The following is a 23162-nucleotide window of genomic DNA, read 5'->3' as shown; positions in this document are numbered from 1 at the left end:
GTCTGGCAGCAGGAATAGCAGGTGAAGAGGCCCACGAGTCGCACAGCAGAGTGACTCAGTGCAAAGCTGCACCTCAGTCAGACTGACCGAAGAGGGACCACGGAGGAGGCTAGAGGAGAGGCAGCACAGATGATGGTCTGCCCTACAAGTTCTATTCTGTAAAGGACCATGGCATCTCTTGCTGCCATTTATGTAACACTAACTAAAATACCGAATACTGTCCATATTTTTACATAACATGGCACTCTGGTACCATGGAAAAAAGCCACTGAAGAAACTGAGAATAAAAGGTTAACTAACTTGTCCAGGGTCACACAGACCTGGATCTAACCACTTTTAGACGAACCTTTCACCTGGAACTCACTCGTGGAACTTGTCACTCCCAACAGCGACACTGACTGGGAAGAAATGCAACTGTAGGAATATATATTTGAGATGTAGCTGGACATGTGAAGACACATGTGAGAACAAAATGTGTTAGGGGGCGTGAAGGAGAAGCCTGTATCTAACGGAGTGCGCATCCTCTCCTTTTCGCCATATCCTCTGATGCGCTACGGCACACCCATCGGGGACTCGTGATCTGTCCCTGCCTTCGCCCAGAATGTCTCTTTCCCTTTTCCTCAATTTTCTGACTTCTGTTCATTCTCCACAAAATTAGTTTAAGCATCACCTCCTTTAGGAAACTGCCTTTGAATCGCGCGTCCGATTTAGAAAGGAGCCTTGGCGCTCACGGCGTGCCACGTGCAGAGCCGGACAGTTGCCCGCATCACGCTGCGCCGTCATTTTGGCTTCCATGTTTTCCGCCCCCTCACCCAGACTATAAATATCATGAAGATAAGGATATTGCCTACTTCTTTTTCCTCTTTCCTAAGGAACCTTTGCTTTTGGTCAGGTCTCTGTCTCTCCTGCATTCAGTCTACATGGCTCAAGGGAGGTCACCTCATCCCATCTCAAGGAATGAATCGGATTAGTTAAGTCAAGTGGTTCTCAACCAGGGGTGTTTGCTCTCCAAGGAACTTCTGACAAAGTCAGGACACATATGTGGTTGTCACAGCTGGGGTTTCCTACTGGCATTCATTCAGTTGGTAGAGGCTGGAGATGCTGACAGGGCATCCTACAAGACAGCCCCCGCCCCCTGCACGTCCCTTCCAGCCCACCCCATGGCCCCATCCGAGAATTATGGTTCCAGCCCCAATCATCAATAGTGCTGAGGTTGAGACACTCTGGTTTGTCAGTCTTTCCATGACTTGGCTTCCTGACCATTACTGGTGTAGGAGTGAATGGATGTCCAACGTAATCATTCAGACTGAAGCTAAGGATGATATTCCGTGATTGGAAAAGGGATTAAAAAAATGGACAATAAAGCTAGAAAGGAAAGTTGTGGCCACGCTGTGGCAAGTTCAGAATGGAAGGTTAAGTATGGTCTTTATCCTGTAATAGAGCAGCAGGCACGGTGATTAGGAAGGTATTTCAGGACAGTGTGTATCCCACACAACCTACAGGACAGATGGGAGGGGCGGAGCATGGTAGGTAGGAGCCCTGTGAGGTAGCTGTTGCTACAGTTCCTGGGCCAGGTGACTAGTGTGAAGTTCTCTTATGTGCCTGGCAACCAGCAGTCTCCTACAAGCAGATCGACTCAAGAACGGTTTTTGAATAGTTGGATTGTAACTGTTTTTCAGAACACAGTAGTAAATAGACTGTTATTCTGACCATGTACTCTGATTTCTTAAAAATATATCTATGTCACCTGTATGTCTGTGGTTACAATGAAAAATTTTAACATACAATACATCCCAAATTTCCCTTTTTGACAGGACATCTTAGGTTAGGTAAGTTTTACATAAACACTGAAGGAAGTGTGTACATATGTATGTTGTGTGTGTCTTATTGTAAAAGCAACTCTTGAACATGTCTTCCTGGAATAGACTTTTGGTCCAGGTGGCGGCGCCCTCTTGGGTTTCTTTTCAACCCTGACTGAGGTGAATGATGAAGATCTCCATGTTGAGGTGCCCTTGACCGGTTTGCTGAAGCAGCCCCCAGCTGTCTGGCCTCTCCCAGCACCCTCCTTACCACCCAGACCTTCCTTCATCAGTTCCCTGGCCGGTGACCTCTGGCCTTGAAAGCACTAGGGAAGTTTAAGTTTTCTCTCTCCCCTTTGTTCCTAGTAATGGCACCAAGTTAAGGTGTTTTTGTGTTCGTTTGTTTTTTTGTTTCATGTGTATGCCTGCGCACACACAGGAAGATAACTGCTACGTTTTAGATTAATTCAGGGAAGCTCCCAGCAGGCCCCTAAAACATAACACACACTGACTGTCTAGTAAGTATTTGCTGCACTGGCTTTCACAGTGTGAGAGAGATCTACATAGTCCTAGCAACAAGCGAGTAGAGAATTTATTCTTTAGAATTAAGAGTGTAAAAGATTGCTTTTTAAGGTGTGTTATTTCTGTACCCCAAAATTACTAAAATCTAAAAAGTAAGATATTCTATAAGCATGTTTTTGTAAATTCCCCCCTTTCTTTTGACCATTATAATAGAAAGCATTGCTTTTAGTGACTAGAAGTAAAATGTGGATGGCAAATGTAGAAGACATCTCAGTTCTTTATACATTTTTATCTTGGCAAAGCAATTTAATTGGAAAATAATCTTCCTCTTTAACATCTGACACTGTAAAATATCCTGTTTTGTTGGCAACAAAATCAGTTTGTTCAAGTTCATAGCAAAATTTTGGTCTTTTACATTACTATGAAAAGAAATTTTAAATAAGAGATGACTTTTTTAAAAATCAGAAATGCAAAGCACTTTTTTAAAAAGCACTCTCCAGTTTTAAAAAGTACTATTTCAGCGGGGCAGGGTGTGGGGGACAAGCTAAATCCTTGAGGAAAGGAGAAGGGATTACCAGGGAAGTGTGTCTCGGGCTGATCACACCAGTCGCAGCTCCTGCAGTTGGTGCACGAGTGTGCCCAAGTGTGTGCCCGAGTGTGCGCGCGCAGCCACAGGCTTCTGGGCCCGGCTTTGGGGCTGCTTCGCCCTGGGCTTCCTCGTGGGCGGGAGCGGGGCGCGCGTACCCGGTGGGACCCACCCGGGGCCGTGCGCAAACGCGTGCGGCCCTGGATCTGTGTGTCTGTGTGTCGCTGCCGCCATCGGCACCATTTTCTGCTTCGCTCGGGACAGGAACATAAAAGGGAAGGCGGCTGCCGCCCGTCGCGTCCTCTTTCCCTCAGATGCCCTCTGCTGCAGGTTTATTATTACAGTACGGCCGCGTCGCCTCTCCCCGCGGCCCTGGCTGGCCGCCGGGCTGTGCAGCGCCCTGGCCGCCTTCACGCTTGGCTTGCCCCCAAACCGCCTCCTCCACCTCCTTATTTGTCTGAAAAGCAACCGCACGTCGAGGCGGAGAAGCCCTCAGGGGGCGGGAGAGGCAGGGCCGGGTGTGTGAGCCCGTGCTCCGGGGGCGGAGCCGGGGCGGTGCGCCGAGTGCGGGGCCCCTTTGTCCCTCAGGGGCCTGGCGGGCTCAGTGGGGGTGACGCGGCGCGCGGGGTGCCGTGGGTGCGGGGGATCGGGGCGCGCGCACGTTGGCCGCCTGCCGACGGGGCCCCAAGTCGCCGATTCCTGCCGAGTAAGCAGTCTGGCTCCGCCGAGGCAGCACAGTGGCAGCAAGACTGGGGCGCTGGCGCCGCGCCAGCCCCATCAGAATTAGCTCATTGTTCACTAGCACACTAGCAGCGGAGAGAGGGAGAGAAAGAGGTGGGGAGAGAGAGAGAGACTGTCTTAGAGAGAGACACACACACACTCTTGAAGAGAGAGCACGAGGCAGGAAGACCTTCCCCTCCTTCTTTTTCCAAGGCTGCACTTCTTGGAAGTGAAGGCGGTTTGGGTTTTGTTTCCCCTTCCCCCTCCTCCCTCCTCTTCCCCCACCCCTTTCCCCTCCCCCCTCCCCCCAGCTGTCTTTCTAGCATGATGCCCTTTTTCATCCACATTTGTGTTTCAGGTGTAGAGAGGAGAGAGTGAACAGGGAGCGGGGCTTTTGTCTGTAAGTATATGCCATTCCCATCCCCGGCCGGGAGCGCTGCTTTCTCTTTTGTGTCGATTTCTTGCCTTTGCTCTTAGCTGGACCCTTCAACCCTGCAGAGTTCATGCTTCTTCCCTCTAAATTTTAAAGAGCTGAAACGTGTACCTTGGAGAAATTCTGGCATTTTGGTCCTGCTGCATTAAGGCTGGCATTTAACTTGGGCTTTAAAAAAAAATGCACAACTTAAGAGGTAGAATTCTTTGGGGCAGGGGGTGGGTTTTTTTTTTCTTGTTGGTGTGATCAATTTTTGTTCTTGCTGATAAAGCATTGTTTAGGAACTGTTTTGTTTCTTTGCATTAAATGCACTTTGGTGCATGCACCCCTCCCCCCTTTACCAAATGAATTGGTGTCCCTCCATTCTTACACTTTATTACTCTTTCAGCGCTGCTGTTGCCGCCAAGGGTCTTTTGGGGCATTCAGTCTTTCAACACTTTTTCCCTGCATTTTATTGTAAAGCAGTTGAACTTTGGGGGAAAGAGGGAGGGCTTAAAAACAAATGACTGCTTTTTGCTTGATGATGATAATCTGATTTGCATTTATATGTATGTATAATAACAGGAAAACTCTACGACTTTATGATACCCTTTTGAGAACTTTTAGTTTCTCCATTCATGTTAATTTTTGTCATAACTTATGTGAACAAAAGAATTGTATTCCGATGACAAAGGTTGAGAGGGAAATCACTGCCGCATGTACATTAATGTTGATTTGGTTTAGGGAGAAGGGCATAATGGTGTATATTCCTGACTTTTCCCCCCCAGTGTAGTGTTTTTTTTTTTTAAACACGGAAGGTTATGTAATGCAGTGCCATTTCCAAAAATATCCACTCTGAGGCATTACACTACACGGTGGAAGGCTGATTCCTATTCTGCTGTCTTGATTGCAAATATACTGCCAGTAGTATGTCTGGGAACAAAGAGCAGCCAGAAAACAATCTATTTTTATCACTTGGTTCTACTTTTAAGTTGCTAAACCTTTTGAACTGCAATTTAAAAATGAACCAAACACTAAGAATAGCCCAGGACTCTGCAAAGCCAGGTACCAAGGATTCCTTTGTCCCCTATTTCAGCCTATAAACTGTCTGGGAAGCTCTTTCAGAAGCCCCAGTAATAACAGTAATTTGCATGCAACTTATGTTAACCACAGAAAATAGTTATTTGTCTGTAACCTGTAGACAGGCGTTTTTCATGTGCTGACCTGGGGTGAGGCGATTCGCCCACTGTGTTTAAACATATTTTGCAGGTCGGTCTCCTTGGACTGAAGAGAGGGAGGGTGCACGACCAAGACTGTTATGATTCTCAAAATGGTAAGAATTGGTCATGAGAGGAGATTATCAGTCTTATTCCGCCTTCATTCCATATAAATACCAACCACTCACCTTCATCCCGCCTCAACCCTTCATTGTTCTACCCCGTCTGACCTTTAAAAGGTTCTGTCTCCCGCATGTGGGAGCTTTGCAGTGCAGCAATTTGTATGAAGTGGATGTGGGGTTAGATCTTTTGATTTTCAGTCATGTCGAAGAGAATACTGACATTCCTTTTTCAGAAGGGAAGATTTATCTCACTTGAACCTCAGAGACCATTCTGTTCTTTAAGCAGAGTGCTGTGCTGTGACATGCATGGAGCGGGTGACCGCAGTAGGGCTCAGACAAAGTGGTGGGGCTCACATCGGAGGGAGACAGAACTTATCCACGGACCAGGGGTCTGTATCCAGCTATCAAATTATTATAATATCTGCTATCCTTAAGGGCAATATATATGAAGAACATGGGCTTTTCTTATTAATCCACACTGTCTACTGGGTCTAAAATGTAATTAGCATTATTCTGTTTATGTATAACCTTCATTTGTGAGGCACACCCACTCAGTTTTAGAAATCAAGCCTGTTACCCTCTGCATGGAAGTGGAACTATTTCTGACCAGCATCCTGATCCCCAGAGAAGGCAGTGGAGTGTTTGATGGCTGATTAAATGAAGAATTAGCTGAAATACACATTAAATGCAGCTGAATAAGTATATCAATTTTCTATGAAAAATTTCCTTTGTGAAAAAAGTTGAACTGAAAAAAAGTGGAGCTGTCATGAAACTTTCCGGAGAGGTACAGCGTGTTCTAGTGCAGATGTTTATACCCTGAAACACCTCTTTGCTCCTTCTAATGTGCGACTTCCAAATTTAGCTTTAGTTTTTCCTTTTAAATGAGGGTGGATTTTACTGAATCAGAATTGAATCTGATATACTTGGTGTTTTCTTTGAGAACAACCCAACTATAAACTTCCAAGGAGAAAAATGAATCAGAAGCAATGAAATGAGCTCAGTTGGAATACAGTTACCAAATGGGCTCGCTATGTTCCGTGTGTACCTCACTGGCCATTTCAACAGGTGGATTTCGAAGCACCCAACAAAACAGCTCCTGCTCGGACTTTGATAATGATCCAATTAGGAAACTTGAGGTGGAAGAGCAAAAGGGATGAACAAAAAATTAACTGATCGTGGGTTTTGTGCAATGGTTCCTGACCGCGTATTGCATTCCTAGTTAGCCGTTGTCCCAGAGTAACAGGATGGTGGGTGACATAGTGAACTGCTGCAAAGTATTTTTGTTTTTTCTTTAATTATCTTTTATTGTGACTCGCCACAGCACCTTACCTTTCAGCTGTTTATCCCAGAACCTTACTCTCTGTGTCAGCACAGATAGTTGTAGTATGTCAGGTGACCAGTTTGGTTAAACATAAGTTTGACTGCTGACCCTGCCAAAACTAGCCCTATAGATCAAGTTCAAAGAGTAAAAATATCGTGTTTCTGTAACAGTGAGTGGAAGGAGCTCTGCAGAAAGCAAGCTGGTGTGCCAGAGCCGAGAATGAGAGCTGGAATGATTTGAATGCAGAAGAGCAAACTGGAATTACTATTACATGTTGTTAATTTTCTACAGTTGTCGTTTATATATGGGGGCAGAATGAGAAATCACAGTTTGTTGCTCTTGGAAGGATTTTTACTCGTGGAAAAATTCTCACAACTTTTTGGTGATCCTTTCATCAAGATGTCAGTCCCGTTTGGCGCAAGCCCATTGCCTGAAATGAAACCACCGACAGTTATTGTCTGTGGGTGATTCCAAGTAACTTTCTAGCAATTCTCTTACTCCGGGGAGGTCTGGGCTCTTAAAACTCTTTGTACATATAAGTGTAAAAAAAAGTGTTTCAATTGTGTTTTTCAAAAGTTCATATTAGAGGTGTTTTGTGCCTCTACTTCTTCCTTTTTGGCAAAATGAAGTTATTTTCTTTCCTTGATTAAAACTGAAATTACTTTGCTGATGTGTAATTGGCTTCCTTGAAGACTTTAGCTCACCTTCAGTAGAAAGAAACTGCTGCTGGAGAAGCAGATTGAACACCTGGCCTCCTCTAGATAATGTCTAAATGCCCTTTCTGTTCAACATGTTATTGCATTTACACAATTTAAAACACTAAAGAGGATCTAATGTCAGTGTTTTTAGCCTATTTAGTAAAGTTTTTATTCTGAATACAAATGTATTTATTTATTGTTTTTTATTGCTCAGTAATATATTTTTTATTTTTAATTATATTTTATTGATTATGCTATTATGGTTGTCCCAATTTTTCTCCCTTAGCCCCCCTCCCAAATACAAATTTATAATTGGCTCGCTAATTCCAGTAAAAGAAATTAACCAGTAGACTCATTCCAGAATTCAAAAACAGAGTGATTCAGTATCTAGACATTTTACATACCCTAAAATGATAATGTTTCGCAACAGTAATTTGGAGATTCTGTCATGAATCCTAAAGTGCCTTTTGCATTATCAAAAACTTGCAGCCACTTTGTTTAACTCCTGGGGGCACTTGTCGCACTGTGCCTGTGTGGGGACCCTGTAAGCACTACTCCAGGAGGCGCCATTTACGTAGATCACAGTGCACCTGGGATTGTGCGACTCAGGAGTCCTAAACGTTTAATTTTGGTATAGTTTTCCATGTTGTGGTTGAACAGAATGTTTTCTTCAGTAACTCATTCCCCAATTTTCTAAGTTTTTTAGTAAACATGCCTTTTTCCTTTAGCCCTTTTTTTTAAAAAGGCAATTCACAGGATACTGAGAGTCTACAGAGCATCTTGAGCATTTCTTTATGTTTGGCATTTTGCTAAATTTTAATTTCTTAGATTACATCTTGTATGGGTCCTTGGTATTTAGGTGTTTTATTTTAAAGGTACTTACTTTTGATACTCAGAAGAATATACTTCAGAATACACAGATGGTCTTATTGAACAGTTGGAAAAATTTAAGTATTTAACCCAATGTCAAGGTTAGATTCTGATTTTCAACGTGCCTACCCTCTGTGCAGTAAACTTGGCTCTGAGTATGTGTGTGCCAAGGACTCACAGTGGCAGAAAGCATGGACTCATTATGCTTTAACAGAGACCAGGGAATTGGAACAATGTAAGTTCTCTTTAAGGGTGATGCTGAGCTTTTAAAAAAGATGAGTTGACTCCATTGTATGGTTCATAGAGCTCAGCTTTCTCTAGTCTGTGAAGTGGCATTCATGGCTTTACAAGGAGACTCTGTGAATAATCTCTCCATTAACATACGGTTTTCCTGTTGAAAGAAAAAGACAAAGATTGAGGAGGGATGTGGTCCTATTGGTAGCTGTACCACTGGGTTTTAGAATGTAAATTTGCAAGTTGCTCACAGTGATTCTTGATTGTGGATTGTGGAGATGCTGAAGAGTACCTAGGAGGGTAATTTTAGATGGTACTATCTCCTCTTTCAGCAGGCCTTTCCGCACAGTGTGAGGGGGGAATTGGGAATTGTTTGGGGGAAGTAGGACAGGAGGGATGGTCTGGGTTTAACCTCAGTCCAGCTTCCTTTTGAGCTACATAGATAATTTAGGCAGAAGGTATTAGCAGAAATCTTGGAATAAATACCTATTTAAGGTATCATTCTATTTTAACTCAATACTATTCTTAAAACCTTGTATGTAAATCAGATCATCATAAATACATGGAAGGAGTTCACTTTATTTTACATCCTAGGATGAATACTTTTCAAGTAGGAAAAGAAAACTTCTAAAACAGGACCGTTTTAACAAACAAAATGAGGAACCTCCATATTTCTAGTTTTGTACATTAAATGTCCATTTACCCTGGACTGATGTGGGGGGGCCTTGGAGTGAAATACTGTGACTTCCTTCATTTTGTAGATATTTTACTTAGTGCTGTTTCTGCCTGGAAAGTCTTTTAAGGTCTTAACCTCACAGGCAAAGTGAAATGGAGGGTTGAGATAATTGTCTGAATAATTATGTCAAAAAAACCAGTTGATTTCATCGGATTCATTATGGTTATTTAAAATGTCGCTGGAGTGATATAGTAGTGGGAAGGAATTGTCTGAATTATGTGAACAATTCCTTTCTTATACAGGAAAAGACTGGGGACAAAGAAATTTTATCAGCAAAGCCAGTTTGAATATATCAGAGAAAAATGTATTGAATGTACTTGGACTGTGTCATCTTAGTTGGTAAAGATATGTTAAAAGATTCCAATGTTAAACTTCTTCTTCATTTTGAACTGGAAAACAGGTTAACCATAAATCTCAGCCCACATCTGTAGAAATTATAACTGCTAAAAATATTATTTATTGGGTCTAAATTGATCTGAAATGGGTATTTCTAGACATATTTTGCATCTTCAAGATTGCTTCAAGATTTTCTCATCTTAGTGGTTTGAAGAATAGCAGTGACTCTGAAATTGATGAACTAGTGTGTGACAAGTATTAGCAGCTTTAATGATTTGGGATTTAAGGATTCACATGGCTCTCAAGTAAATTCTAAATATCAATTCAGTTATTAGTAGCAATGACTTGGTATCAACCTGGGTATACCATTAGATTCTACGCTCTTGCATTATTTGTTGGTTGGATCATATGCATTTCTTCCCCTGGGCAAATTATAGGTACCCAGAGGGTTATAAAGTTTGTATACAGTGCTTAATCAAGTATTCAATGTATGTTAGAAGGCCAGTAACTATTTGTTCTATGCAGACTAATGTATGTTAAGTTGGACTTCTTTTATTTGTTGTGAATGGCTTAATCATGTATAGTTTGGGTGAACTAGAAGTCATGCATATCCTTACCTTTTTCTAAAAATCTAGGAACTCGACCTCAGTGTATTTTAGTTTTTACAACAAATCATTTTCCATAATTCATTAACAGGAGGAAAAAGTACATTAAGCCATAAAGCCACTTGCCAAAAAAGAGTGGCTTTCAGTTGCTCTCCTTTACCAGTTTTTCATGCCACACTCCCAGCAACCTGGTGAGTTGCTAGCTCTCTAGGTTTGATCAGGTGTGGTTCTCAGAGCTCACCGCAACTTCTCCTGGGCCGTAAAAACCCCTTCCAGGATCCAGTAGGAGCTTTGCTCACAGTGTTGGAAATGTAAAGCCCTCACTTATTTCCAGCACAATCTGATTCTGTGATATTTTGAAGGTGATCCCAAGAACACAAAGATGTCATGTCTGAAAACATTGGAGAGACCGAGAAGAGTTAGCAATAGGGTTATGCATCTATTCCCATGTCAACTGAACAAGGGTTTTATTTACTTTTTGAGCATTTTATTTCTGCTTAGTTCTTTACCTTATGGAAAGTGCACACTTGCCATATACCTGCAGTGAATTTATATTTTAGTTGTGGAAGAAAGACTTAGCGTGCATGACAAAGTTAACAAGTGTAAAGCAATGCAATTTAGTAGAGTGCTTGAGGACCGGCGACTGGGGATTGTAGGGGAGTACTTTTTTTTAAGGAGGTAGAAATTAAGCTACACCCAGAGATAGCAATTATATGGCATACATGTCACCACGGACTCCTGCCACAGCTGTGACAGACATTGCTAATCAACCTCAGCAGTCATTATTATTCAGCCTGAATATGATCTCAAAATCTGATCCACAGTATGGTGTACCATTAACAACCAGTGGGAGTTGGCTTTTTGACTCTAGGACTTAGCACTGTCCTTAATAAATACTGGGTGAATGAAGAATTGAGAATGTTTGGGTAGATTTAGATAAGAGAGAAGCACATTCCAGAAAAAGGGAACACATTAGGTATGCCTGTGAGAGTGAGCATAATTCATTTTTACTGCAGTAGGCAATGTCCTTGTCCACTTAGGGCCCATTTGCTATCAAGGACAGAGCTCACAAACTAGACCCAGAAGTCAAGGACTTGATGTGCTGAGCCATAGGCTGCCTTTGAGCAGGTGCCTTAGAGATGGCCGGAGGCTCTCACTCAGGTTCCAGCCTGGGTCAGGTCCTTTGCCTTTAGGTTGTGCCCAACAGAAAATAGCACACACGCACTCACAAACGTGTTTTGGTTAAATGTAAGCTCGCTCTGTTGCTGCCTCTCACTCTCATTGGGCTTGGGTGGAGTAGTGGAGAGAAAGAAGGGCCCTAGCAAGAAGGACTTGGGAAGGAAGAAAGGAGTGCACTTAACCTCTTTTTTCTTTTTTGAGAAAGTGGTAGCACTTCCATTGACAAGTCCCAGCAGTTCAGAGGTGTCCACTTGGCCAGAGAGGGAGTTGCTCTGTGCCAGCTGCCCAAAAGGAGGCGCCGTGCTCCCCTCTGTGAGGCCGGCTGGGTGTAGCCATGTGCTCATCAGTTGTAACCACATGCACCCAGCTGGTTCTTTCTCCCTCCACTCTTCCTGATTAGCCAGATACACTTTTTCAGAATTCAAGCCAACACTTACATCATCATGATAAAATTGTTTACAATTTGAGGCCTACAGGCTGTTACTAATTTAGTCAGTGGTCTGGTGGCCATGTAAAGAGAATCTCATCACATGATATACAGAAGTTGGGAAAAGCCAAGAGCAAGGGGGTTTTCTGGAATTTCTTGATAATAGCACCGACTCTTACCTTAGAATTCCACGGTGGCAGCACTGTCCACATGAAATGGTGTCGCTCGCTCTTTCAGCCCCGTCAGGTGAGGTCGCCTTATCCCCGAGTCTCTCAATAACAGTGATGTAGGTAAGCATTTCTCTGAATTCTTTCTACCTATTTCCATGTCATACTTACAAATAATCTTTGTCCGACTGTTGTGTTTCGACCTTCCTGAATTTAATTTTTGTGGCTGGGCAGCCATGCCAGGGGCTGTGCGAACCAATACTAGATTTCTAGCCTCAATGGACCACATTTTCTTGGAGGAAGCAGGCCACTTGTTATTCTAATAGGCCCCAGGAGTCCCTCCTTTTGGGCCTGTGTTTGCTCAGTCCTAGAAAGAATGCTCCTCTTGACAGAGTAAAGCCGCTCTTCCAGACTGGGTTTCAATACTAACCCTTTTATGAACCTCACACCAGTATTTCCAGCAGGAATCATCTTGTGCCCCTCTGTACACTCGTCACACAACATTCTACCTGTAGCTGCCTTTTTTTCTGTAGCTCTTTTCTGCCCTCCAAGATTGGAAACTTAAAACAAGAAAATTGACCCCTAGTAACTCAGCATCATCCCTGTCATCTTTGGTAGGAGGTGAGGCTGTGAAGCCTCATTTTTGTCCCTTTTCTTCTGCTAGCAGGATGGTGAATGTAGATGTGGAAAAGTTTCATTCTTGAGAGGGAACTCAAGAACAGCTAGTGAACTGGCCTTTTCTTTCTGCAAAGTGGAGGGAAACCGTAGCCTTCATTGATGTGCTCTAATGGGACCTTGGAACAGATCCCATATCCGGGAACCAGTCTGATAGCTGCTCCAGTGCCCGTCCAGGGTCTGGCACATCCTTAGTGATCAATAAATGTCTGTCACATGAATGTGTGAGTCAAAGGTCTTGGATGCATGATGATCCGGGTGTTTTCTGAGCTGAACCAGGTGGCTCACCTTGGTATTTATAACTAGTAACCTCCTAACAGCCCCATCAGATGAGGTTTGCAGAGTTGTGATAGTTCAGACTATAAAATATATAAAAACACACAGGTGATGAATTTACTACTGAAAAGCCCCTCTTCACTGAACATTTCAGAAGGTTCAGTGTTAGGGAGGTAAGGGTGGGGGGAGAGTTCAATGAAATCTAAGCAGTCTACAAAACAATTTTCAAATTCTGGGCTCCCTTCCTTTATACTTGCTTAGACAGAAGAGCTCCTGAGAGAGTCCACACAGTCAGTTTGGTCTGACCTGCTGGAAGAGGGGTCTTGTTTTAGAGTAGATGCACACACCCGAAACCTTGGCTGGGGAGTGCCATTGTTCACGGCGTTATTAACGGCGTATTTCCCAGCATCTCCATGGTTTGTCTCTCAGCAATCTGAGTGAGGTATTTGTGACAGTAGGGCATACTTTGCTCTGGTTTCACGAGGTAATGAAATCTTCATAAATGAAATTATTGCCTATGATTACCTTAGAATGGTTTCCAATCTAAGCTTTTTTTGCCTTAGAAGAGGTGTAATTATCTAGCTGGAGATAGTTTTAAACCCTTGATTTTAGACTGCCTTTTCAGGGTTCATCCTTACTTTCAGAGACTAAAATACAAATGTAACACGTGTTTAGAAAGGAGAAGGAGGAGATACATAAGAAAGTGTGGCCAATGAAAGGAAGGTCTGTTTGCCCCTTTTGAGCTGAAATGGGGAACCAGAGCCATTGATTGGAAAGAAAGGGAGAATGGCTGAATAGTCATTGCCAGTAAAAAGACGAGCCAAAGACTCGTACCAATAAGTAATTAAAACAAGAGGGAGATTCATAATGTGCACGGAAGCTCTGGCGTGGCTGCCTGGTCTAGCATTTCTCCCTTCTCCACTCCAGCCCTTACTCAGATCACCATCGCACACCATGCCCTTTGATGACTGGGGCAGGTAACAGCCTTCCTGTCTGAGCTGTGTTTGATACCATTCCAGCAGGGAAAAGTACTGCAGTCCAGCGGCTGACCGGGGAGAAGTGGACACAAGCTGTGCTGAATATGGGTCCGGGCATTTTGAGGATGTCTTTAGTGGATCAAGTCAGTGTCAGACACAGAACCTGCTCTTGAACAGGAAAGAGTAGAAGTTAGGAGAAGATACTGCATCTTTGGCAGTCAACTTCAGAATTGTCAAGGAAAAACTAGAGTCAGTAGTTACGTGGATAAAATGTGTTCACTAAGATACTTATAAACATGACCCCCCAGGAAGGGAGTATTACTAGGTACTTTCCCAAGAGATACCATTTTATTCCCTTCACAATGTCATGTTAGAGAAAGTTACCCCCAAACGCTTAGTGGGACGGCGACCTCAAAGTCTGTTCTTTGCACATTTGCCAGGCAGTTGCTGAATCTCAGTATCCGTGTGTGTGTGTGTGTGTGTGTGTGTGTGTGTGTGTGTGTGTGCGCGTGGCTGTGGCAGCACAAAGTTGAGCACCTAGCCTACTGCCTGGTCCATTGTGGGGATATAAGACTGGCTGAAAGAATGAATACCGTGCAGGAAATGGACCCACTCTTTGAAACAGGCAGTATCAGGGACTTTAGTTGTATAGGTAAGAGGATTAGAATTTAGAAAGATGAATTAATTAACTAGCCCGCTGATTTCCTGAAAAGATGTCCCAGGATCTGGTGGCTTAGTTCTAAAAAAACTTTTTTGAAAAAAACATGTCATCTTTGCTACTTTAGCACTTCCAGCCCAAACGAATGGGGCATACTCTTTGATAAGATGTTCATTCTACAGGGTTGGAGACTGCCGACCAAAAACTCAATATGTCACAGAAAGTAAGTACTTAGTAAATATTTCTTAATCAATTGATTGGCTGACTGAGTTTATATAGCCAACCAATTCAGTTAATTCTGCCCACTGTGTCGCTGAGCCTTTCCCATCTTTGTCATTTTGATGCTCAGTTACCAGGATCTGACTGTTTCTAGAGCCTGGATGCTCTGGACCATAACTGAGTCTCCGTCTCATGCTGCCCTGTGGCGACTTGGGTCTAATTATACATCACGAAATGCCTCTGGCCGTGGATATTTTGCTCACTTCTTGATAATAGAATCTTAAATTGTTCTGATCTTGTTACCAACGTCTGGAGGCCAAGTCTCCACATCTTTTCATTTTATCTTCATTAAGCCTATTCCTTTTTTTTTTTAAATTAGGACTGCTTTTTAAACTTTAATTTTATTATATGAGGCTTAACTGTCTACACTGTCACAATCAATTCAATCAGAAATTCAATTAAATTTGCTCTTTGGCATCGTAGAAATAATTCATCTGATAATTAATGTGAATTTTTACAAAATTGACCAGGTGTTCTTAGGTTGTTTGGACAAAGCCAGAGGGACACTGTGACCTAGGCTGTGACTGGGTACAGGGCTCTGCATGTCATCTGAGGATCAAGTACGGTGTCCTTTGTTTTTCTCTATTTGGTACCTTTGCGATAGAAATAACTAATTATTGGCTTGCTACCCCATCTTCATCTTTCCATTTTTCTGTCTTTAGAACCATCTGCGTTTCTACCACATTCATTAACAGTTTCCAAATGGAGTCAGGTTCAATTTTGTTTTTCGTTCTGAATTACCATTCTTAATTCTTAGTTCACCCACTTCCTCTCTGGTCTAATAAGTTTTTATATTCTTCCTCTTCAACTTGGACCATTTTATATTTTTACATAGTGTATGGTTTGTATGTCTGCAGATCATTGATAGATATGAGATTTCAATTGTCCTTTAATTAAGCAGTTTGTTTTCCAAGTGACTGAACTTTTGAAAAGTATACTTACAGTGAACAGGATCGCAAATGCATCTGATGGAAGAAAAGATATTCTGAATTAGACTGTCCATTGCTAGGCCATTTGAGAGGTTAGTTTGAGAGTTCATCTGGGGGTTATATGAAGTCAAGTTTGTTTCCTTAGCACATGCCCTTTATAAGTAGCTGCAACGATTGCTAGATATATGTATTGTGCCGAACATTTCCTTTTGGGGGAAATCGAAAAAGACAAAGCTGTGATCACTAGTTTACTTAGATCCCAAGTCCTAATGTGGTCAAGCCAAAGTTGCTGCTCCTTCCTCAATGATGGTGGACACACAGACACTGCAGTGCAAACCCTCTGTGCCTGCAAACAGTGCTGTTTTTTAAGGTAGGTTATGCTGTTTACCAGAAACACAAGCAGCACAGAGCAACGTATGTTCTTAAGGAAATTACTCTTGACAGTAGGTGTCAGAAATGCTCCTAAATTTCATCACAAGAGCACTAAGTGGAGATGCTGCCCATCTACTTGGGGGATTGAAAACAGGCCCCATCACTCAGGGGGCCTCGTGGCATCACTCCAGGTAGCTTAGGGAAAATAGCAGAGAAGATCAATACTGATGAACTATTCTATGAAAGGAGAGGCTGGGCGTGCATCCTGTCTTGCCCATTTCTTGGTTTCGTGACCTTGGGCAGGCTCCCTGACTCGCTGTCCTGCAGCGTTCTCGTCTGCAGAGTGGTGAGGGTGATGATATTGGAGTTAGTCCACTTGCACTTACGTGCCTGACCCTGTTGCTAGCACTTTACATGTACTGATGCACTTCATCCTTGAGAGAGCACTGTGAGGGGTAAATGAGTGTGCCTGGAAAACATGCCTAAAATTTAAAAAATACGTTATAATGAATGCTGTGTGCATTTCCACAGAAAATTGGTTCCCACACTTACATACTCTGCCTATGTGGTTTCCAGCAAGTCCCACAGAATGGTCACAGTTCTCTTCCTTTGGAGAAGTGTAGTTGTGATTATTGCTTTACGAGGGAAGAGAGACAGAGAGATGACGTCAAAGTGCTCTCTTGTTGGAGAGTGTGGTCAGAACCGAGAATGCAGGTCTGAGTTTCCACGGCCACCTTTTCCATGTGGATTTGCGTGTGGGAGCCCTTTTCCGGGGAACCTAGCCTCCCTATGTGGCACGCCTCTTGCAGTTATCTTCACAACTCTTGAGGAACTTGTTTCTTCCGTTACTCCCAGCCCTGAGATAGCTTACCAGTTTGAGTTGGTAGCTCCTGCTTGGGTCTTCTCTGCTTCCCAGGGTCCTACTGCGTGGCTGAGCCCTCGCTGGAGAGAAAGAAGCCTTCTACTGAATTGGCCTAGGCTGCACTCTGTGGGGTTGAAAACCCAGGTGCTCACAGGAGCACATGCATCCTCACCTTTTCCTGTCCTCTCGTACTTGTAGTTGTTGCCGGTTTTCTTAGAGAACGTGTTATTGGAAGCCTTCTGGTAGTTTCTCTGTGGCCTGAGTTCTTACAGCCTAAGGGTATATATCTGGTAATAGTTTTTCTTTTTTTTTTTTAAAGCAGACTTCTTAGGAGATAACCAATTAGACTCAGATTTAAACCCATTTTAAATACACCCCCCCAATAGAAACCACTTTTCTCTCCCAATTTGGTTATCTGTTGTGATGCTGATTGTCATTGAGGAGATACCGGTCTTTCAATGACCAAGAAGGTGCAAGAGGAGCAGGTGGCCCCTGCTAAGTGCGGAGAGGTGTGCAGCTGCTGGCCCAGGCGACGGGCGCTGATGGAGAGAGGGAAGAGCCGCCTCTGCGGTGAGCTCCGGGAGAAGGGCACACTTCCCGGAAAGCTCAGCCTGCTACTCGTCAGCGAGGGGAATGTTTTGAAATGCCCTCAACCTTCTGAAAAGTAACAGGCTGTCACATCACTCACCCAGACCAAGAAAAATCCAAAATCCCTATGTCTAGATAAATAAATACATACCTCACTAGCCTTTGATTGAGGGCTTTAACAAAGAAATCTGATTTTTGAAGACTTATTCTTCCATGTTGTTGGTGGAAATTTTATTGGATTGCACAGTAATTTTAGGACAAGAGGAAAGAAAAAATTAGTATTCTTGGTGAGTAGAAATAAGGTTTCTTGTAGTCATTTGTAGGTGAAACCTAGCATACCTAAAATTATTCAAACCAGCTAATAAAAGTCTAGATGTTTCCTGTTAGCCTTGGAATGTGCCTGGAAAAAGTCGTGCTAGCTCCGGATGTGTAGTATTGGAAAGCATAGCAACAGCACTCCTCTCGTTTGTGGCAAAGAATACGGTTTGGTACGGTTCAGAAATTGCAAGTGCAGTCTGGTATCTGAGGGCGCAATGTAGTTTTTTGGTCTTCCTTTCCTCCTTCCTTCTACCTTAAAAAGTTGGAGAAAACACAAAATGTAGTGTTTTTCATTTCTTGACTACAAATGAAAACCAATTTATATAAAGGAATAAGGTGGTCCAGACTTAGAGCTCAGATGTGTTAAGTAAATATTTACTCTGGTTCCACTCCAGGGAGGTTGAAGATTTTATTAACATTTTGTTGAGGTCAGGGAGGCAAGGAAAAGCTTATGCTGTGCTTAAATGCCTGAGGGCCCTTTTTCTTTTCTTTTCTTTTCCTTTTGCTGCTAGTTAACAAAGGCCAGCATTTTTTTTTCTACCGAAAAAGAGCAAATATCTTGTTTTATGGCCTTTACTTTTTATTGTTCATTCACAAACTGCTTAATCTCAAACCAGAGCTTTAAAAAGCTGCTTTATTTTTTTTCTCTTTGAAAAATCTCTTCTTAGATATCCTTTATGAGATTTGCTTCCAAGCTTTATTCTTGCACTTTTCTTCTAGTTTACTTTGGGCTGTTATCAGCTCTTTGTACTTTGTTTTGTCTTCACCGCTGAAAAGAAAAGTCGCCCATGAAAAGTCAAGGTTTGAAGTGTTGAACTTGATTCCTTGAGTCCCGTCCACAGTTTGGCTCTGATTACTGTCCCAGGCTGACCTCCAGCCCAGGGGAGGGTGTTTTGGCAGAAGTCTGAGAATTCCTCGATCAGTAACTCCCTTTTTTGGATTTATGGAGTCTTTAGGTGGATTGTTTTGTGCTAAGCAAGTTCTTCTTGGAAAGGAGCGGGGCTGGGCTGGGATGAGAGGAGGAGTTTCCCCAGAGAAGTGCTCGCCACTCATCTCTGTTCATCTTGCTCAGCGGCCCAGCTGCTGCTGCACCCTGCCTTGAACCACACCCATCAAAGCCCTGAACACTCACCCAGCGAACTGTTTTAAATAGTGTTGAAAAAGCAAAGTTGGATAATGTTGTTAGCCTTTTGTGCCTTGCTCCTGACTTGATTCATTGCTCCTCTTGAGAGTCTTTGCTCTTATTCTTAGAAATCAAATTTTAAAAGACTCAGTAGCCAAACAAGACGAGTATTATATTGTGGAACGGAGTGACTCTGAAAGCTCTTTGTGCTGACGATTAATTTCACATGTAAACACTTTCATTTTGTTGCCAGGAGATTTCCTTTTCCGTTCCCTGCCTACTTGAAATTTAGAAATAAAATTCCACAGCTGTCCGGTCCCCACATAGTCATCAGGGGCCTCTCAACACGGCCTCGGGATGAGCCCCGCAAAGGTAGAGGATCCATCGCTCTCGGGTCCACGCAGCGTGCGTCAGACCCCATGGCCGGCGCGCACCGTATTTGGCCGTGTGTAATGCACACCCATGCAATCTTTCCTGTTTATTGTTTAATTCAGTTATTTATTTGTTTATATCTAGGTATTTGATTTTTGTGTTATAAAGGGATTTTAACATTTATTTTTTGAACATATTACGCTACAAGAAATTTTAACAAATAATTACAAAACACAAGAACAGATACAAGGTATTTCAGGTACTACCCATGTATAATGCGCATCCTTTTTTCCCCCCACAAAAATCTGGTGGAAAAAGTGGGCAGTAACATAATCTGCTGTGTGACGTTTATAAAACATGGCCATTTTCTGTGCTCATGGTAGACATATGCACCCAGTGGGCTTAACCAATTTGTGACATACTGGGGTCCTCCTCATTGAACCTTCTTGCCTTCCTAGCCCCATTTCTCTGGGTTCAGATGCTGTCAAACCATGGAAGAGCAGGGTGTGTCAGCACGTGTAGTAATACAGCACTGCCCTGGAAGGCCATCCTCTCCTTTCTGGCAGGAGGACATTTATGGCCGAGAATGTTTTGTAATGCTTTCTCTGTAATTATGCATTGTTACCACAGCCAGCTCCAGCGTGTGTGCTTTGTGTGTGTGCGTGTGCACATTGTGGACATAAATTAGGTCTCTGCATGTTTCACTTAGTTCCCAAACTAGGATGTTTGCCAACATAGGCACCAGCGAACACTTCTGTTCTGCTTTCCAGAATGTCCAGGGTGGCTCCATATTCTGCCTGCTTATCCTTTGTCCTCTAATTGCAACGCATTCCCTCCACTGTGTGCTTCATCCGCAAGGGGCGTTCCCAGGGTTAGGCAGGTCTCTAAGACTCGTCTCTAGAGAGACAGTGCATCATCTTTTGGCACCATCTAATCATTGATGTAATGCTGTTCAGAGAAAATGATCCTCATAACTCATTTATGGTCTCAGTTTACATCCTGCCCTCTCACGTGACCAGTAGCACCTGGGAGCAGAGTGGCTTTTGAGGGAGATTCTTAATAACTCCACTTCAAAAGGTATTTGCAGAAATGAAGTGTTTGTATATGCCAGTAACTTCCCCTTATATTACAGTAATAGGTTCCGCAGCTTTCCTACCAATTAGGCAGAATGGATCATGTATACATGCAGACACATGCACACTGTTTAATTGGCAGAGAGATTATGAAATATACTCCTTTGCTGCTCAAAGAATTAATTATGCAATTTGAACACCTGCTGCCCCAGCCCCCTTTCCTAGTTACACAGGGTGGGCACCTATCCTTGTTAAGACATAAAGAGGCCATTTGTGTGCATTCTTAAGCACACAGAACTCCATCAAGGACAGGAAATGCAATTGTGGTTGTTATCCAGGCATGCCACCTCTTCCCAGCAGGTTTCCGAGATAGTACGTTAACCAATTAACTAAGTAAGCAACATACATGTATGTGGTGTATTTAAGCTCTGGACAAAGCCATGACTCTACCTTAGAGGATCAATCTCACGTAACAGGCTCCCCAAAGAAACAGTGATAAAGACAGTAAGTAGAGGAAAAGACAAATTTAGGCATAGGCAATAGGTCTAAATATAATTCAAATTGTACATGCAGTATAGAGCTTATAGAAAATATTGATTAGATTGATTCTGTATGTGGAGCATACTATTGGAAAATACAGCACAAATTTTGAAATGAAAAGCTTAAAAGATTTTAAAAAGAATGTAAGGGATAATTTAGTTTGCAATTTTTTAGGACCTTGTAGGAGTGGTCTCTGATTTTCCCCACATTTTATTTTTCTGATTGGGATACCAAGTAATAATCATTGCTTAGCTAATTACCTTATAGACTTTAAAAAAAAATCAAGTCATGTTTCATCTTTGTTGTCCACAGAGTGAAATGATCCTTGAAAGAGAGATCTAAAAAGCAAAAAACCTTGAGCATTACATTCTCAACCTACACGCTGTAGTAGGCAGTTGAAACTTAAATACCTAGCCATCACATACATGTAAAGAATCAGTAAGAAATAGTACATTTTCACCACTAAACTGTATTTAAATATATTGTGGGTTTAAATATGTTAAGTACACTCGAAAGCAAAAAAATTGCTTTTACCTAAGAGTTGCTCATGGATATTTAAATGCATATCTAGCGTGACTAGCGTATTTAAATCACTGTGGCTTTTCAGTTGTTTTCAATGTAGTCATCAGTGACATAAGTGTAGCATTGTGGGAAAAGGTGCATTAACTAACATATTCAGTGATAAGCATAAACACTCAGCCTTTCCCAGAATTTAAACAAAACCTTTTGCCTGATCTGTAATTTAACACAACAGAGTTTTCCTTTCCCTCTACATTTTCACCGTGTTTTCTCAATTGTTGAGAATAGAGCTTGCCTTTCTGATTTCTGACTTCTGGAAGAACAGTCTTTCAGAGCAGTGATTTTCAGCCTTTTCCACCTCGTGGCACACATAGACTAATTACTAAAGTTCTGTGGCACACCAAAAAAAATTTTTTTCAGATCTGACCAAAAAAAATAGGTGTAATTTTGATTCAGCCACACTGGACCCCTATCGTTGTGTTGGCTGTTCTCACTTTTTTTATTTGACAATGTAATGGAAAAGAGGTCAGTGCCCCTGACTGTATAGTTGGGTATTGCATGTTTAAAAATCCTTGCAGCACACAGTTGAAAATTGCTGTTCTGGAGAGTTTTGAGGATTTCACTTGAGCAAGAACAAACATGCTTATTTTATACATGGAAGACACTTTTTTAAGAGGACACATACTTGTTTTCTCAAGATCGAGGTGCACTTGGCTTATGTATTTAATAAAACAACAGTTTTGAGGTGTTCCTGTGTGGACCACCCAGATCGCTTACATTTCTGAGATCCACCATAAAGAGAGAGAAAGTTCAGTGAAGTTAAAAACATTAAAACATTACTTTAATTGATGTTCGTGAGAAACACAGCTTGAATCCAGAAAAGTGAGCAAATGCAATACAATTTAAGCTGTGTGTCTGCCTTCAGGACACCAATTGACCAGTACCAAGAAGAACAAACAGCTTTCGGGTCCAGCAAGCACAGGACTCCGGAAAGACAGATTGCCTTTTCCCTGTTTTCTGGCCCAGGTATTATCAGTATTCAGCAACCTCACTGGTCAGGGTCATTGTCAGCTCCCCATATTCTGGCCCAGGTAACAAACAGGACGCAGCAGCCTGTGGAGTCTCTCCAGTCTGCTTGCTGCCACCCACATCTCCTTCGCTGACCGCGCTACTGGATGCTTTGCTAAATGTTGGTTTTGTTTGTTTGTTTTTACTTGTTGATACATGTTCCAACAGCTATTACATTTGACATGAACTATACTTTTTTTTAAAAAAATTGCACTTAAAGTACTGTATTAGTTTGCTGGGGCTGTCAAAACAAAGTACTGCAGACTGGCTGGCTTAAAGAACAGAAGGCCCTTTCTCACAATTCTGGGGTCTGGAACTCTGAGGGCAAGGTGTTGGTAGGGTCAGTTTCTTCCGAGACTTCACCCCTTGGCTTGTCCCCTTCTCCCTGATTCTTCACATCACCTTCCCTCTCTGTGTCTGCACCCCATGGCCTCCTTTAGAAGGACACCAGTCCTGTTGGGTTAGGGCCCACCCTCATGACCTCCTTAAAGACTGTCTTCAACTATAGGCTCATTCTGAGGTGTTAGGGGTCAGGACTTCAACGAATGGATTTGGGGTGGAGGAGGACCGGATGCAGCTCCT

General features: G+C 42.7%; 1 protein-coding gene across 1 annotated transcript in view; it reads left to right on the top strand.

Moving 5' to 3' along the window:
- Nucleotides 1-3875: 3875 nt before the first annotated feature.
- The window catches only part of NREP (neuronal regeneration related protein), a 31645-nt gene continuing 12358 nt past the window's right edge, over nucleotides 3876-23162 (top strand). Inside the window, exons 1-2 of the mRNA XM_037167055.2 lie at nucleotides 3876-4027; nucleotides 5309-5372. Of these exons, the coding sequence (XP_037022950.2) occupies nucleotides 5358-5372 (15 nt within the window). The 5' untranslated portion in view covers nucleotides 3876-4027; nucleotides 5309-5357. The remainder of the gene's footprint in view (nucleotides 4028-5308; nucleotides 5373-23162) is intronic.

Source organism: Artibeus jamaicensis, unplaced genomic scaffold (assembly GCF_021234435.1).
Source record: "Artibeus jamaicensis isolate MK-2021 breed Jamaican fruit bat unplaced genomic scaffold, CSHL_Jam_final contig_402, whole genome shotgun sequence".
NCBI lineage: Eukaryota > Metazoa > Chordata > Mammalia > Chiroptera > Phyllostomidae > Artibeus > Artibeus jamaicensis.
The sequence above is the reverse complement of the archived record's forward strand: the minus strand, read 5'-3'. Positions and strand labels throughout refer to the sequence as shown.